At 36.6% G+C, this 19068-nt stretch overlaps 1 protein-coding gene across 5 annotated transcripts in view; it reads right to left on the bottom strand.

Moving 5' to 3' along the window:
- Positions 1–341: 341 nt before the first annotated feature.
- NF1 (neurofibromin 1) overlaps positions 342–19068 on the bottom strand; it is a 249204-nt gene continuing 230477 nt past the window's right edge. For all 5 annotated transcript variants that reach the window (XM_081269998.1, XM_081269996.1, XM_081269999.1 and 2 more), the window contains one exon: positions 342–3020. In XM_081269998.1, coding sequence (XP_081126124.1) covers positions 2878–3020 — 143 coding nt within the window. In that variant the 3' untranslated portion in view covers positions 342–2877. The remainder of the gene's footprint in view (positions 3021–19068) is intronic.

Genomic DNA, 19068 nt, shown 5'->3' with positions numbered 1-19068 from the left:
TAGGTTATATGCAATAAAACATGGCTGAGTTAATGCTTTTGTTTTTAAAAAGTCAGGGAAACATCCACAAACTCAAACAAATTCCAGAATTTATAAATTATGCAAAATGGGCTACTTGCTCTGAATGTCAGAATTTCTTTTGCAGATTATAGGTATGAAAACTAAAAAGTGTTTCATTTCTCAGGGGAAGCATATTGGTGAGATTTATCTCATGTTCATTTTACCTGGAAAACTAGATTTTCCACAAATGTCACAAGTTCTTTAAATAAGTTAAGTTTTATTTATTTATTTTTTTAAATAAATGGGTGGCCTGCTATTTTTTTTTTTTGAGAGAGAGAGAGAGAGAGAGAGAGAGAGAGAGAGAGAGAGAGAGAATTTTTTTATATTTATTTTTCAGTTCTTGGCAGACACAACATCTTTGTTTGTATGTGGTGCTCAGGATCGAACCCAGGCCGCACGCATGCCAGGCGAGCGCGCTACCGCTTGAGCCACATCCCCAGCCCCCCCCCCTTTTTTTAAATAAGTTAAGTTTTAAACCTTAGGAAGTTTTCAAATTCCTAGGATGTACTGGTCAAAAGTATATTTTTGTAGTTCAAAGAAGGCTCAATTTTGATTTGTGCAAAGCTGATCATTTCATGAGATTCTTCAAATGGATTCATTGCATTCACTACATTACAGGGAAATAATAAATTTAAGGAATACCATACTTTCATAAATTTGTTTATGGAAAGTAATCCTTTGAAAGTTTCTCTAACTTGATGGGAGAAGCAAAATAAAGTAATACACACTGTAATATGCACCAGATCAAGAAAGAGGGGAAAAATACTAAACTAGAATTATCCAAGGCTTACATTGCCTGCTGTTCTAAAAGCCAAGAATCTGTGATACCATATCCCAGAAGCGCTGGGTGGTGGGAGAACCAAGACCATCATGGCAGCTTGGCCTCCTTGGCACTGGGTCACTGGTCTAATCCTAAACTCAGTTTAATCTCAGCTTCTTTACAGTCTTAAGATGGTCTATTATAATAAACATTTTATTCTAATGCAGCCTCTATAATAGTTAAAAACAAAAGCTTAGTTAATTACACCTGTCTTCAATATTTTCCAACAATTCTGTTAAAATTACTATTAATACTAAAGTTTTTTCCTTTTATTTTGGCAAATGGTTCTTATTTTTCCCAGGACTGTAAACAAAATAAAAAAATTAAATTCTTGTTATTTCTGAATATCAAAAGCAATTTTATTTACATTAACATATTACATTGTTACTGTGTAAATAGTGTGAAATGTATTATATTATTAAAATCAGAATACTTAAATGTACCATTATTTATTGAAGTAGCTGTGGAATTTAATTTACGAAATCCACTAATGAACTAGCACTATAGGAAACCACCCTCTTCCCTAGGTTTCTTTGCCCCCCCATCCCCAAGCCATTATATCTGAACATATGAAGTGAACCTAAGAGTAGGGGGGATAATATTTTTTGTAATAAATATAGTTTAATCCTAAATTAGAATATCCAGATACCAATATGATCACTGAAGTCAAATTACTTTTCACACTGCAGGTACCACAAAAAAACTGGATCTGCATTACTATGGAAATTCCTATGCCACAACAATCCATACCATTCAGTACAGCAGCAACTCTAACGGTCCCCTATTTTCACACAAATGCAGGCTGACCAGACTTTTCACAGTGATTAGATGCAAGTCTATCATATAGAACCCAAAAAGATTCCTGATATTTTGGAGGAGAGGGGGAAGATTTAAAGACTTTTAAAATATGTCTTATCAAAGAAATTAATGTACTATACAGCATATTCTGGTTCTTGGAAAATTATTTAACAAAATAAAAGTATCAGCTACTCTAAAAGTCACGTACCATTCTGTTTTGCTATGGAGCTAATGCAAACGTCTAAAAAAATTACCTTCTGGGAACAATTTTCAACACTTTGTTTGGTGATTACCCTGCTCAGAATTATTTAGGAAAGAAGAGGAGGAGACAAAAAATGTATAATTACTATACTTAGTATAGTGTCGGCTTACAAAAATTAAAAATAAACAAAACAATAATAGCTTTAGCATATTTAAAGATCAATTGGATAATCAATTGGATAAAAAAAAAAAGATCATTTTGATGACTGAATTTGGATAAGGCCTCAGAATCCATAGCTTTAATTCAGTAATATTAAGATGTATATGGTCACACTTACTTTCCTGTAATTATTGCTAATACTCAGTGTTAGTAATTCTTAAGAATTCACTACAAAATACTAAGTTCTCCCACCCCACCCCCAAAGTACCTTGCCTGTGGCTTTAATGGTATGAAGCCATTGAGGCTTGACCTCTATGGTTCCTTCAGTTTCATAAAGTAAAAAAAAGTCCACAGCTAAAAGTCAGATTAAACATACATGGGTTATAATATTATTTCTCCCACACACTTCTCTCTTGGAAAGTGTGTAAATAAGACTAACACTTCATTTTGAACGGGAAAACAAAGAAGGCAGAGCACTGTGCAAATGGCTTTCATAGCTGGCCAGTAGTAGCAGTATTCAAGAATTTGTCCTCTCTCACAATTGGGATGTGCTCAGTTCAAGTTACCTGACTTCCCACTTTCTTATAGTTGTTCTGAACACTTGCTAACACCAGACACACTCCAAAAGTAGAAGAAGAAAAAAAGTCAAAGAAAAAGCAGCATTAAATTTAGGCAATGCTTTCAAGAGTTGATCATCTGGCAATGTGGCAGACTGGATGGGTTTGTTATAAAATATGAAATGCAGCATCGCAACATGTGGGGACAGGGCCACTTAGGGAAGGGTTCACTAGTGAAGAGCCCATGTTAAGTTGGTTTGAAAAAAGAAAGAAAGAAAGCTTCACACGATCTTCTTAATGCTATTACGTTTGAAACTGCCAGCGCTTCTTTGCTTCTGCACTTGGCTTGCGGATCCGTGGCGAGTTCGTCCACTGTTACAGTGGCCAGTGGTGGGGGAGAGTTCAACGTTCTCTTTGTCGATTCCTGGGGAGAAATACAGAAGCCAGTTATTTCCTCTCTTCTGGTATTAAGCTCTAGGTCTGGGTCTCATTGTTTATGTGTGAAATTCAACCTGGTGAATTGTTTTTGTGTATTTCATTTTACCAGTCATTTACTAGAATGTGTATTAAGGTCCTGTCATACAGAAAACCTCACATCTTGCTAAGCCAAATTTGCTATCACTGCAGAGAGACAGCATAAGGAAAAAGAAAAGTTGCAAGGAAAAGCTAGAGGCAGGTAGGCTTTAAGAGACTTAAAAGCTGGCAGCCTCCAAGGCAAACTGGAGAGTTCTTTTCCCCAAATCATACCAGCAGCATCCAGTAGAGGGCAGCTTCTAGCCACACATCTTTACTCCTGTTTATAAAAGAGAACATCCTTTCGGGTCCCAAAGCGTACTGTAGTCTTTTCGCAAATTTGTCATTTCAAAGAAAAACACGTGCTATTTATTTTTTTGCATCTCAGTGCCAGTTCCAAAGGAACCTAAGTATTTACTGAGAAAATAATGTATCACAAAGGTTATACTTTAGAATCTTTGCCTTTTTTCCAACCGTGGCAAGTCATTGTGCATTTCTCAAACATAAACAGTTGTCACTTATTTCTCTTATGGAGATCAAACTTCCAAAGGCAGGGCCCTACAGTGAATTTTATAAATTAAGTAGTAACCTTAGAAAAGTAATCAGAAACACAAAGTGTGTGTGTGTGTGTGTGTGTATGTGTATGTATATATATATTAAAAATCAGATGAGTGAAGATTACAAATTAGGTAATGAAATAGTGGCTATCTTTAGGAAAGCAGTGACTGAAGGAGGCATGAGGGCGGCTTCTCAGGTGCTGGGAATGTTCTGTTTCTTGATCTGGATGTTGCATTTCAAGTGTGTTTGCTTCTTAAAAGTTCATGATTTAGGTCTTCCACCTATTTCACTTCAATGAAATTTGCTCCCACGTAACTTGATACCCATCAATGGCCTAATTGCAGGAGCAGAGCATTTTAGTAATTTGTATCAAAACGTAAAGTACTGATTGTTATAAAATTTATAGATATAGAAAGATGCTCATAACTTTTTGAGTAAGAAAAAAAAATAAACCATTACTATTCAAAAAAAAAAAAGGCTAAGAATATATTTGCTAAAATGATATATTTGGACAGTACTTTTTCCCAGGTAATTTTTACTTTATTCTTATCTGTATCATTTGAATTTTAAAATAATCATTAAATTTGGGAATGAAAAAATTTCCATTTTTGGGCAAAAGGTATTTCAAGTCAAGAATTATTTACTATGCTGCAGAAAATGTACAGTTCTATGCAGCTACTTGTTGGCTTATGAACAGGAATGAATCTGGGGTGATCTTCCTCTAGGAGCCACACATCCTTCATTGGATTCAGTTCTGAATTCAAGTCAGTGTCAGGCATCCAGAAGTACATGGCCTGATTTACACAGGCTCAACAGAGGTTTTCTGCAGTGAATTATCAAAAGAACATGGACATTCATCAATTGATGATAATGTGAACTGAACATATTTTAAAATGTCAGTTACATCTCTCCAGAAGCCAAGCACAGTTAAACCAGTATTGAGAATGTGTACTTCAATCAAATTCAAACAAAGATGAGTAGAAGAAACATTGTAATCATAAAATCTGTCTTTGAACTACAGAATTTTGGGTAATTTTTATTCTCTTCTTTATAGTGATTTGCATCTTCTCCAGAGCTTTAAAAGGCTGTAACAAAACTGAAGAGGATGCTCATAATTTCTTAAGTGCCTTGAATGTCCTTGTGACGTATGTTTATGCAGGCTCTTTTAATTGCCTTGCCTATCTCTACAAGATACAATTCAATCTCTATTTTTTTTTTCTCATCTCGACTTCTTTTGAGGTACATTCTTCTGTCTCCTGCAAAGAACTACTTTCTACCCCCTTAATTTTATAGTTTAACTTATATGATCACAACTTGTATATACATCTTATTTCTTCCCCCAAAAGGAAAAAAACACATGGAAGGGAATCATTTATTATTCATTTTTTGTTTTCTTACATAATGCAGTTGATTATTTTCAATAAAGATATATTACAGAGCAATAGTGACAAAAACAGCATGGTACTGGTACCAAAACAGGCGGGTGGACCAATGATATAGAATAGAGGACACAGAGACTGATCCACAAAGTTACAACTATCTTATATTTGATAAAGGGGCTAAAAGCATGCAATGGAGGAAGGATAGCATCTTCAACAAATGGTGTTGGGAAAACTGGAAATCCATATGCAACAAAATGAAATTGAATCCCTTTCTCTCGCCATGCACAAAAGTTAACTCAAAATGGATCAAGGAGCTTGATATCAAATCAAAGACTCTGCGTCTGATAGAAGAAAAAGTTGGCTCCGATCTACATATTGTGGGGTCGGGCTCCAAATTCCTTAATAGGACACCCATAGCACAAGAGTTAATAACAAGAATCAACAAATGGGACTTACTTAAACTAAAAAGTTTTTTCTCAGCAAGAGAAACAATAAGAGAGGTAAATAGGGAGCCTACATCCTGGGAACAAATTTTTACTCCTCACACTTCAGATAGAGCCCTAATATCCAGAGTATACAAAGAACTCAAAAAATTAGACAATAAGATAACAAATAACCCAATCAACAAATGGGCCAAGGACCTGAACAGACACTTCTCAGAGGAGGATATACAACCAATCAACAAGTACATGAAAAAATGCTCACCATCTCTAGCAGTCAGAGAAATGCAAATCAAAACCACCCTAAGATACCATCTCACTCCAGTAAGATTGGCAGCCATTCTGAAGTCAAACAACAACAAGTGCTGGCGAGGACGTGGGGAAAAGGGTACACTTGTACATTGCTGGTGGGACTGCAAATTGGTGCGGCCAATTTGGAAAGCAGTATGGAGATTCCTGGGAAAGCTGGGAATGGAACCACCATTTGACCTAGCTATTGCCCTTCTCGGACTATTCCCCGAAGACCTTAAAAGAGCATGCTACAGGGATACTGCCACATCGATGTTCATAGCAGCACAATTCACAATAGCTAGACTGTGGAACCAACCCAGATGCCCTTCAATAGATGAATGGATAAAAAAAAATGTGGCATCTATACACAATGGAGTACTATGCAGCAATAAAAAATGACAAAATCATAGAATTTGCAGGGAAATGGGTGGCACTAGAGCAGATTATGCTTAGTGAAGCTAGCCAATCCCTTAAAAACAAATACCAAATGTCTTCTTTGACATAATGAGAGCAACTATGAACAGAGCAGGGAGGAAGAGCAGGAAGAAAAGATTGACATTAAACAGAGACATGAGATGGGAGGGAAAGGGAGAGAAAAGGGAAATTGCATGGAAATGAAGGGAGACCCTCATTGCTATACAAAATTACATATAAGAGGTTGTGAGGGGAATGGGAAAATAAACAAGGAGAGAAATGAATTACAGTAGATGGGGTAGAGAGAGAAGATGGGAGGGGAGGGGGGGGATAGTAGGGGATAGGAAAGATAGCAGAATACAACAATTACTAATAGGGCATTATGTAAAATTGTGGATGTGTAACCGACGTGATTCTGCAATCTGCATTTGGGGTAAAATTGGGACTTCATAACCCACTTCAATCTAATGTATGAAATATGATATGTCAAGAGCTTTGTAATGTTGTGAACAACCAATAAAAAAAATAATAAAATTTAAAAAAAAAGATTGTTTGGACTGAATGCTTCCATTTTAAAATGTAATAGCTGGATCCCTGTAGTTCAGAACCCAAAAGCATGAAATCCCTGATCCCCAGGGGGTAGTATATTTTTAATAGAAAAGACCCCCCCACACCTCCCGCCAATTTGGCTTTCTTCATTTTAAATTATCACAAAACTTGCCAGTGTATTTGACCTTTTATTTCTTTAAATTTGCATATTGGTCTACAAGTTCAAGTAAAATATTTTCTTATCTGGGATTATTTTCTAAATAGAAATTCATTTCCTTACAGGAAATAGGAAGATAAAACTTAAGAAAACATGCGTTTGAAGTAATGTGGTGCTGGCATATGCAGTGTAGGTAATCACCGAGAAGGTCCTGTGGTGCTCTGCCAGCATCTGCCACCTTGGGGCTCCTTTCTGTGTGTTCCTTCAGTGCATCCTTGTCTCTGCTCTCTTATGGGTCACTCTGAGAAGAAAACATCCTTAAACTGCAAGACAGCAATGCTTCTGTCTGGGGACAAGGGCCTGCTCATTGGTATTCTTTTTTATTTTTAAATTTTTAAAAAATATTTTTTAGTTTTCAATGCAGTTTTTACTTTATTTATTTTTATGTGGTGTTGAGGATTGAACCCAGCGCCTCACGAGTGCTAGGTGAGCGCTCTACCACTAAGCCACAACCCCAGCCCCTCAGTGGTATCCTTAAGAATTAAAATTATACAATGGTAGTTATATAGATTAAGTTACTAGGGTGAAGGTTTTTTCAAAGAAGGGCTAAGAATATTCTACTTTTTAAAATCAGACACTCTGCGTCTAATAGAAAAAAAAGTAGGCCCTAATCTTCATCACATAGGGCTAGGCTCCAACTTCCTTAATGAGACTCCTATAGCACAAGAATTAAAACCAAGAATCAACAAATGGGATGGATTCAAACTAAAAAGAAAAAGAAATAATCTGTGAGGTGAACAGGGAGCCTACATCCTGGGAAAAAATTTTTACCCCTCACACATCAGATAGAGTTCTAATCTCTAGGATATATAAAGAGCTCAACAAGCATCAAAAACCCCAAATAATCCAATCAATAAATGGGCCAAGGACCTGAACAGACACTTCTCAGAAGAGGGTATACAATCAATCAACAAATATATGAAAAAATGCTCATCATCTCTAGCAATCAGAGAAATGCAAATCAAAATTACTCTAAAATACCATCTTACCTCAGTAAGAATGGCAGCTATTATGAAGACAAACAACAAGTGTTGGTGAGGATGCAGGAGAAAAAGGTGCACTCATATACACTGCTGGTGGGACTGCAAATTAGTGCAGCCAATTTGGAAAGCAGAATGGAGATTCCTTGGAAAGCTGGGAATGGAACCACCATTTGACCCAGCTATTCCTCTTCTCAGACTGAACCCAAAGGACCTAAAAACAGCATACTATAGGGACACAGCCACATCAATGTTTATAGCAGCACAATTCACAATAGCTAAACTGTGGAGCCAACTTAGATGTCCTTCAGTGGATGAATGGATAAAAAAATGTGGCGTTTATACACAATGGGATATTACTCAGCACTAAAAAAAGAATAAGATCATGGCATTTGCAGGGAAATGGACGGCATTAGAGAAGATGATGCTAAGGGAAGTTAGTCAATCCCCAAAAAACAAATGCCGAATGTTTTCTCTGATATAAGGGGGGGTGACTCAAAGTGGGGTAGGAAGGGAGAACAGGGGAGGAAGATTACCTCTAGATAGGGAATAGGGGTGGGAAGAAAAGGGAGGGAGAAGGGGAATAGCAAGGATGGTGGAAGGAGACAGTCATCATCATACAAAATACATGTATGAAGATGGGAATTTGGTGTCAACATACCTTATATACAAACAGAGATATGATAAATTGTGGTATAAAGATATATTAAGAATTGTAATGCAAAAAAAATAAGAGAGCTCAAAATAAAAAGAATATTCTTTTTTTATTAAGCAAATAACTTTTCAAAGCTCAAATTAAAAAGTTAAAAAATTTAAAAGGAGATGCCAAAAAATGTTATTGAACAATGTATCTATCTTTAAAAATGCTCAGATTATCAGCCAGACTCCCCATATGGAGACAGAGAACCCATTCTGCACTGGTAGTCTGTATTTTAGAAGCCCCTTCCATTATGGAAATCCCTCCAAAAAAGGGAAGCCTCACTGCCTGAGGGTATCAAGCTGCAATATACTTTTTTTGTTGTTTGGTTTTTGAAAGGGGTCTTGCTATGTTGTCTAGGTTAGGCTTGAACCCACAAACCTGCCTCAGCCTCCCAAGTAGCTGGGATTATAGGTATGCACCACTATTTTTTGTTCAGGTGATATTTTAAATGAGTGAGAAAGCCCTTGGAGACCAGAGGAGGAAGACGCCAAGCCAGACCTAAGGAGGAAGTCCGGCCCACCCTGAGTGCTAGCCTGGAGGAAGCCCATCAACCCTTAAAACCCATCAAAAGGGGTGTGGCTACCAGCACGATTCTCGGCTGATCCAGGTACCCCGTTTCCAACTCCCCCACCCTTAGCTGCAATAACTCAAAAATATTTCCCACAAGCTTTTGGGGGTTGTAGCTATCAACGCGAAACAACAACTGTACAGGCACCTGGTTTCTACCTCAGAGACTAGAGCAAGAAGATACAGGTGGAAGCTCATTTCCTTTCACACTGGCTATACCCACCACCCTGAATACAGAGGCTCAAGCTAGGAATAGACAATGCCACCTACTGGAAGCAAGGAAAAGTGTTCTGAGAGACTTTTTTTTTCTCTTTCTCTTTTCTTCTCTCTCTTCCACAACTTCAGCATATGTGAAACCAAGAACTGTGCATGAACAACCGAATTACCAAAGTAATATAATATAGAGGAATTGCATATACCCCACCTTCCCCCCATTTTTTCTTTATTTCTATCTTACTTTCCTTTTCCTTCTCTTATTTCTCTTTTCTTCCTTGTTATTTTTTCTTTTTTTTTTCATTCGTATTCTCTCTATCCCATTTTCAATCTCCTAACCTTTGCTATCTATACATAGGGTAACTATCTAAATTCAGATAGGAGGTTGAGTCTATACATTCTTCCATAAATTACCAGTCTATTGGTTAGAATTCTCCAAAGGTGCTAAGTTAGTTTAACCTCATACCCTCACGCCTTTCCCTCTAAGTATAAGATCCTTCGTCTGAAATTAAGTTTTCTATATGCCACCAGATATGGTACGCCTTTTATGAAACTAATGAATATATTCTTAAGTAATAATTAAAACCAATATCTATAGTCTTAGAATCAAACTATAATGTATTAATAATGAAAACTTGTTCTTAGATGAATGTACTGTTGATATTGGGAACTGTTAACATTGTCTTTCTCTGAAAAAGAGGGATTTTTGGAGCTATACAAGAACAATACAAATATATAAGGGGAAAAACATTAGCACAACAGTTTCACAAAGCTAGAAAGAATCATGAGCAGTATGAAAAGACAAGGAAAGAAAGGACCACAAACAATACAGGTCAATTCAACATTAGATGAGGTAATATCTGCAGCTGATGCAATGTCAGACAAAGAGTTCAGGATATACATGCTTCAGATGATCTGGAGTCTCAAGGAAGATATAATACAGCAAATTCAGATAATGAAAAATCACTTTGATAATGAATTACATAAACAAATCCAAGAAGCAAAAAATCAACTCTATAGGGAGATAGAGGATATAAAAAACAAACAAACAGAAATCCTGGAAATGCAGGAAACAATAAACCAAATTAAAAACTCAAATGAGAGTATTACCAGCAGAATAGAACACTTAGAAGACAGAACTTCAGACAACGAAGACAAAGTTTTTCAACTTGAAAAGAACATAGACAGCTCAGCGAGAATGTTAAGAAATCATGAGCAGAACATCCAAGAATTATGGGATAACATCAAGAAACCAAACCTAAGAGTTATTGGGATACAAGAGGGTATAGAGGTCCAAACCAAGGGAATGAGCAATCTATTCAATGAAATAATACTAGAAAACTTCCCAGACTTAAAGAATGAAAAAGAAATCCAAATACTAGAAGCCTACAGGACACCGAATGTACAAAATCATAAGAGATCCACACCAAGACACATAATAATGAAGATGCCCAACATACAGAATAAGGAGAGAATCTTAAAAGCCACAAGAGAGAGGAAGCAGATTACATTTAGGGGTAAACCAATCAGGATAACTGCTGATCTTTCAACACAGACTCTGAAAGCTAGAAGATCCTGGAACAACATATTTCAAACACTGAAAGAAAAAGGGTTCCAACCAAGAATCATGTATCCAGCGAAATTAAGCTTCAGGATTGAAGATGAAATAAAAATCTTCCATGACAAACAAAAGTTAGAAGAATTTGCAGCTAGAAAACCAGCTCTTCAAAACATCCTTGGCAAAACATTACAGGAAGAGGAAATGAAAAATAACAATGAAAACCAACAGTAGGAGGTAGTACAGTACAGGAAAAACTAAGCATAGAGGAAAAACAAATCATGTTAAGTAACAAACATAACCAAATATGGCTGGAAATATAAACCATATCTCAATAGTAACCCTAAATGTTAATGGCTTAAATGCACCAATCAAAAGACATAGGCTAGTATAATGGATTAAAAAAAAGATCCAACAATATGCTGCCTACAGGAGACTCATCTGATAGGAAAAGACATACACTGACTGAAGGTGAAAGGTTGGGAAAAATCATATCACTCATACGGACCCCAGAAGCAAGCAGGGGTGTCCATACTTGTATAAAATAAAATAGACTTCAAGCCAAAGTTAATCAAAAGGGATAAACAAGGACACTACATACTGCTCAAGGGAACCATACACCAACAAGACTTGACGATCATTAATATATATGCCCAAACAATGGTGCAGCTATGTTCATCAAACAAACTCTTCTCAAGTTCAAGAGTCTAATAGACCACAACACAATAATCATGGGAGATTTTAACACACCTCTCTCACCACTGGACAGATCTTCCAAACAAAAGTTGAATAAAGAAACCATAGAGCTCAATAATACAATTAATAATTTAGACTTAATTGATATATACAGAGTATACCACCCAGCATCAAGCGGATACACTTTCTTCTCAGCAGCACATGGATCCTTCTCAAAAATAGACCATATATTATGTCACAGGGCAAATCTTAGCAATTACAAAGGAGTAGAGATACTACCATGCATTTTATCTGATCATAATGGAATGAAATTGGAAATCAATAATAAAATGAGAAAGGAAAAATCCTACATCACATGGAGATTAAACAATATGCTACTGAATGAACAAAGGGTTACAGAAGACATCAAAGAGGAAATTAAAAAATTCTTAGAGGTAAACGAAAACTCAGACACAACATATTGAAATCTCTGGGACACTATGAGAGCAGTACTAAGAGGAAAATTCATTTCATGGAGTTCATTCCTTAAAATAAGGAAAAGCCAACAAATAAATAACCTCACACTACACCTCGAAGCCTTAGAAAAAGAAGAACAAATCAGCAGCAAATACAGTAGAAGGCAAGAAATAATTAAAATTAGAGCTGAAATCAATGAAATCGAAACAAAAGAAACAATCAAAAAAATTGACAAAACTAAAAGTTGGTTCTTTGAAAAAATAAATAAGATTGATAGACCACTAGCCACGCTAACAAAGAGAAGAAGAGAGAGAACCCAAATTACTAGCTTAAGGGATGAAAAAGGCAACATCACAACAGACAATCCAGAAATATAGAAGATAATTAGAAATTATTTTGAAACCCTATACTCTAATAAAATAGAAGATAGTGAAGGCATCGATAAATTCCTTAAGACATATGAACTACCCAGATTGAGTCAGGAAGATATAAACAACCTAAACAGAGCAATATCAAGTGAGGAAATAGAAGAAGCCATCAAAAGACTACCAACCAAGAAAAGCCCAGGACGGGATGGATATACAGCAGAGTTTTACAAGAACTTTAAAGAACTAATACCAATACTCCACAATCTATTTCAGGAGATAGAAAAAGAGGGAGAACTTCCAAATTCATTCTATGAGGCCAATATCACCCTGATCCCCAAACCAGATAAAGACACCTCAAAGAAAGAAAACTACAGACCAATATCCCTAATGAATTTAGATGCAAAAATCCTCAATAAGATTCTGGCAAATCGTATACAAAAACATATCAAAAAGATCGTGCACCATGATCAAGTAGGATTCATCTCTGGGATGCAAGGCTGGTTCAATATACGGAAATCAATAAACGTTATTCACCAAATCAATAGACATAAAGATAAGAACCAATGATCATCTCGATAGACGCAGAAAAAGCATTCGACAAAGTATAGCATCCCTTTATGTTCAAAACATTAGAAAAACTAGGGATAACAGGAACTTACCTCAACATTATAAAAGCTATATATGCTAAGCCTCAGGCTAGCATCATTCTAAATGGAGAAAAACTGAAGGCATTCCCTCTAAAATCTGGAACAAGACAGGGATGCCCTCTCTCACCACTTCTATTCAATATAGTTCTCGAAATACTGGCCAGAGCAATTAGACAGACAAAAGAAAGGCATTAAGATAGGAAAAGAAGAACTTAAATTATCACTATTTGCGGATGATATGATCCTATACCTAGAAGACACAAAAGGGTCTACAAAGAAACTACTAGAGCTAATAAATTAATTCAGCAAAGTGGCAGGATATAAAATCAACACGCATAAATCAAAGGCATTCCTGTATATCAGCGACAAATCTTCTGAACTGGAAATGAGGAAAACCACCCCATTCACAATATCCTAAAAAAAAAAAATAAAATACTTGGGAATCAACCTAACAAAAGAGGTGAAAGATTTATACAATGAAAACTACAGAACCCTAAAGAGAGAAATAGAAGAAGATCTTAGAAGATGGGAAAAATATACCCTGTTCATGGATAGGCAGAACTAACATCATCAAAATGGTGATATTACCAAAAGTTCTCTATAGGTTCAATGCAATGCCAATCAAAATCCCAATGGCATTTCTTATAGAAATAGATAAAGCAATCATGAAATTCATATGGAAAAATAAAAGACCCAGAATAGCAAAAGCAATTCTAAGCAGGAAGTGTGAATCAGGAGGTGTAGCGATACCAGATTTCAAACTGTACTACAGAGCAATAGTAACAAAAACAGCATGGTACTGGTACCAAAACAGGCGGGTGGACCAATGATATAGAATAGAGGACACAGAAACCAATCCACAAAATTAAAACTATCTTATATTCGATAAAGGGGCTAAAAGCATGCAATGGAGGAAGGATAGCATCTTCAACAAATGGTGCTGGGAAAACTGGAAATCCATATGCAACAAAATGAAATTGAATCCCTTTCTCTCGCCATGCACAAAAGTTAACTCAAAATGGATCAAGGAGCTTGATATCAAATCAGAGACTCTGCGTCTGATAGAAGAAAAAGTTGGCTCCGATCTACATATTGTGGGGTCGGGCTCCAAATTCCTTAATAGGACACCCATAGCACAAGAGTTAATAACAAGAATCAACAAATGGGACTTACTTAAACTAAAAAGTTTTTTCTCAGCAAGAGAAACAATAAGAGAGGTAAATAGGGAGCCTACATCCTGGGAACAAATTTTTACTCCTCACACTTCAGATAGAGCCCTAATATCCAGAGTATACAAAGAACTCAAAAAATTAGACAATAAGATAACAAATAACCCAATCAACAAATGGGCCAAGGACCTGAACAGACACTTCTCAGAGGAGGATATACAACCAATCAACAAGTACATGAAAAAATGCTCACCATCTCTAGCAGTCAGAGAAATGCAAATCAAAACCACCCTAAGATACCATCTCACTCCAGTAAGATTGGCAGCCATTCTGAAGTCAAACAACAACAAGTGCTGGCGAGGACGTGGGGAAAAGGGTACACTTGTACATTGCTGGTGGGACTGCAAATTGGTGCGGCCAATTTGGAAAGCAGTATGGAGATTCCTGGGAAAGCTGGGAATGGAACCACCATTTGACCCAGCTATTGCCCTTCTCGGACTATTCCCCGAAGACCTTAAAAGAGCATGCTACAGGGATACTGCCACATCGATGTTCATAGCAGCACAATTCACAATAGCTAGACTGTGGAACCAACCCAGATGCCCTTCAATAGATGAATGGATAAAAAAAAATGTGGCATCTATACACAATGGAGTACTATGCAGCAATAAAAAATGACAAAATCATAGAATTTGCAGGGAAATGGATGGCACTAGAGCAGATTATGCTAAGTGAAGCTAGCCAATCCCTAAAAACCAAATGCCAAATGTCTTCTTTGATATAATGAGAGCAACTAAGAACAGAGCAGGGAGGAAGAGCAGGAGGAAAAGATTAACATTAAACAGAGACATGAGGTGGGAGGGAAAGGGAGAGAAAAGGGAAATTGCATGGAAATGGAAGGAGACCCTCAATGTCATATAAAATTACATATAAGAGGTTGTGAGGGGAATGGGGAAAAAAAAAACAAGGAGAGAAATGAATTACAGTAGATGGGGTAGAGAGAGAAGATGGGAGGGGAGGGGAGGGGAGGGGGGATAGTAGAGGATAGGAAAGGCAGCAGAATACAACAGTTACTAATATGGCATTATGTAAAAATGTGGATATGTAACGGATGTGATTCTGCAATCTTTGTAATGTTTTGAACAATAAATAAATAAATAAATAATAAAAATTAAAAAAATAAAAAAAAAAGAGAAAGCCCTTGGTATTGTACTTCTTTTCATCAAGTCCCCTCAGAAGCTTTGTGTTTTAGTTTCTGTTATGCCCCCTAAATTACTGGCTCTCTCTTCCCACCTCCAGCAGGCAAAAGGCCAAAAATCCAAGAGTTGACAGAAACCCAGGGGCCGCCATCCAAAGGAAATAAAGCTAACACTTCCATTGGTCCTGCTAGTTTAAATCCCCCCCCCCCCGCCCCCAGATAGGCTGTGGTCAAACATCAGCCAGTTATAAACATGCAGGGCAGAAGAAGCTGAAAATTCTCTTTGGCAGTGTATTAACAGCATGATGCTTCAAACCAAGTGTGGTGGTTCCAGATAAAGACAAAATCCTAAATTAAAAGGTGTTATTGGCCAAAGTCATAAACAAGTAAGTAGGGAAAAGAACTATTAGATCACATTATAGTTACAGGTCTGTCTCCCCTGTGAGACATAAGTTCCTTGAAGGCAGGTATCAGGGTTTGCTTATTTTGATAGCTAGTGATGTACAACCCCAGCCTGACAAATAGCAAAAATGTAAAGCTCTTGAGAAGTTGAAGAAAAATGGTTTAGGTAATTTGTGAGACATTATACTGGAAAAAATGAAAGACTAATAATAAGCCACATCTCCACTAACTGCACAGGAGCACTGGTAGGTTACCTGGCCACACATGGCTTAGTTTATTATACAATATGACAAAACTATCAGAAAACTCTTATGATCTAGCACAGATGTTTGAGGACCAAATTTTGCATCTTGTTGGTTGGATCAGAACTTTTATTTAGCTCTTGTTCTTTCTGTCCTTCTATTTGGGAGTTGGGGATTGAATCCTGGGATCATGCTGAATTCATGCTCTACCACTAAGCTACATCCCAGGGCATCTTGGCTCTAGTTAAGTCGGCAATTCAGGATAATGGCAGACCTTGCCTGTTTCAAAAGGTTGTTAGAAAAATCAGAAAAAAAAATCTGGGTGAAGAATGTTTGCACACAAATAATTACTATATAAATTTTCATATTCCTAATATCTAAATAAAAAGACTAAATGATATACTAAGCTTTGGTTTTAGAACAAAAGCATAGGACTTAAATCTTATACTAGGAATTTATAAAATTAATGAAGTGAATGTAAATAAGAACAAAATGTAAGAAATGTTCTTAGAAAGGTAACCATGATAACTATAGTTTATTCTTATGCTATAGTAAATACATTAATGGAGACATGTTAAATATAAAACATTTGGAATATTTGTATTTTGAGCTAGATACAAAAAATTGTAACTAAGATTTTAGAAAACATTGTAATAGACTTTCACCAATTGCTAACACTTCTTTTTCTGTCTCAGCTTTAATCTTTCTGTAAACTTACAGAAGAATAAAAAGGATCTTTTATAAGGTAGACACAGTGTGCCACATTTTTCCTTCTTAGTCCATAGAGCTAATTACCATAGTCCTTTTAAAAAACACAAGCAATAGAGGATAGCCAGCTTTAATGTCTATGAAAACACTGGAGTTGGCATAATTTTGGGGGAAAATCAAGTATTTTCTATTTTCTTTTTTTAAAAATATTTATTTAGTTATAGTTGGACACAATACCTTTTATTTTTTTTTTTAATTTTTACGTGGTGCTAAGGATCGAACCCAGGGCCTCACTCACATTAGGTGAGCGCTCTACCGCTGAGCCACAACTCCAACCCGAAAATCAAGTATTTTCTAAGCTTTAAAGAAAAAAAAAAACTTCCTCAAACCACATGTCCTGCTTTTTCACTACTGACCCTCTCTTGTGTCTTTTTCTTTTTAAATTTTGAGATAAGGTCTTGCTAAATTGGCCAGGCAATTTAGTTCAGTTTAATTACTGAACTCTGACCATTAATTTCCTAAATAGCTATACTTTTACCATTTGTATTAGATTTAAGAACTTGAACTTGTAATTCTCCTGCCTCAGCTTTCATAGTAGTTGGGATTACAGGTGTGCACCACCATACCTGGCTCTCCCTTGAATTCTTGTTAACCTGTTGTGTTAGTCTAGAGCCAAAACTGCAGCTTCAGTGCTCAAGGTGGGTCTACGTGGCTCCTTCAAAGGACAGAACACATTGGATCTGCAGTTCTGTAAGCCCCCAGACCTTATAAAGCAATAACTTTATATGTTCCCCTGGCGCCTAAAGGCAGACTGAGCTTCCAGGGATTGGTGAGTGATGTCTCATGCCATGTGCCCAGGATGAGTACCAGGCAAGCAGTATTTCGTGCAAGGACAATGAAAGCGAGGAGTACCTTGATGAGGGAGCAGCTGCATGAAAACTGCTGATTTAGAGCAAGGTAGAGAAGCTGCACAGATACAGAATGGAAGAAAAAACAAAGGAGTGGTATCAATAAGTTTTTTTTTTAAAAGGGTGAAAAATGATTAGATTCTGGATAATTACTCTGTTCCCTAGTTTGAAGGAGGTTTTTTTTTTTTTTTTTTTTTTTTTTGCGGGGGGGGGGGGGGGGTACCAGGGAATGAAACCAAGGGCCCTTAACCTCAGAGTCACATCCCCAGCCCTTTTTTTATTTTGAGGTTCTCACTAGGTTTGCTTAAAAGCTTTGCTAAATTGCTGAGGCTGGCTTCAAACCTTTGATTCTCCTGCCTCAGCCTGCTGAGCTGCTGGGATTACAGGCATGCACCATCACACCTGGCTTGGAGTCTGGGTTTAATTACTAAACTCTGACCATTAATTTCCTAAATAGCTATACTTTTACCATTTGTATTAGAATTAAGAATTTGGGTTTAAATCAAGAATTAAACTAAAAGTGAGATGAAAATTTAGAAAAGTTATACCATGTCATTGCTTAAAGTTTTTTTCTTCCTTAATACAGAGTAATAACAAAGAAAGAGAAAGAAAACAAACCAACACCAAATAGAGCTCTGGTGATACCATAAACAGTATTTAAAACATTAAAATACTTTGAAAGATTTCAAGTCATCTCAAAAAGAGGGGCCTTTAAATTTCTTCTAAAAGGGAGATGTTTTAAACCTAATAAACACATTAGAAGCATTACTGACTCAGAGCTAAGCCTCATTTTAGAGAAATGGTTTTGATGAAATATCCCTCCATGTACACAACTGTTAGCACTAACTGGTCCAGGAATGCTTATGATTACTACTAGCTGATCTACCCTGTTTCCCCGGAGGAAGAGGAGCCAGGCTTGGATGAAGCCAAAAAATAAAGTGGAAAAAGTGAATCTAAAATGCAGATTCTGGGCTGGGGATGTGTGCTCGCCTGGCGTGCGTGCAGCCCAGGTTCGATCCTCAGCACCACATACAAACAAAGATGTAGTGTCCGCCGAGAACTACGAAAAAATAAATAAATATTAAAATTCTCTCTCTGTCCCCCCCTCTCTCTCACTCTCTCTTTAAAAAAAAAAAGAAAAAAGAAAAAAAAAAGAAAATGCAGATTCTTTGCTCTAAAAAATTCATGCCCTAGTACTAGTAGTAAAATTAGCTGATAAAAGGACAAAATTAGGAACCTTTTTGTAGTTTAAAAAAAAACTGATAAAAGGATAAAATTAAGGACCTTTTTCCTAGT

This window comes from Spermophilus citellus, assembly GCF_964194105.1.
Source record: "Spermophilus citellus genome assembly, chromosome: 17".
Classification (NCBI taxonomy): domain Eukaryota; kingdom Metazoa; phylum Chordata; class Mammalia; order Rodentia; family Sciuridae; genus Spermophilus; species Spermophilus citellus.
This window is presented reverse-complemented; position numbering and strand designations above follow the sequence as displayed.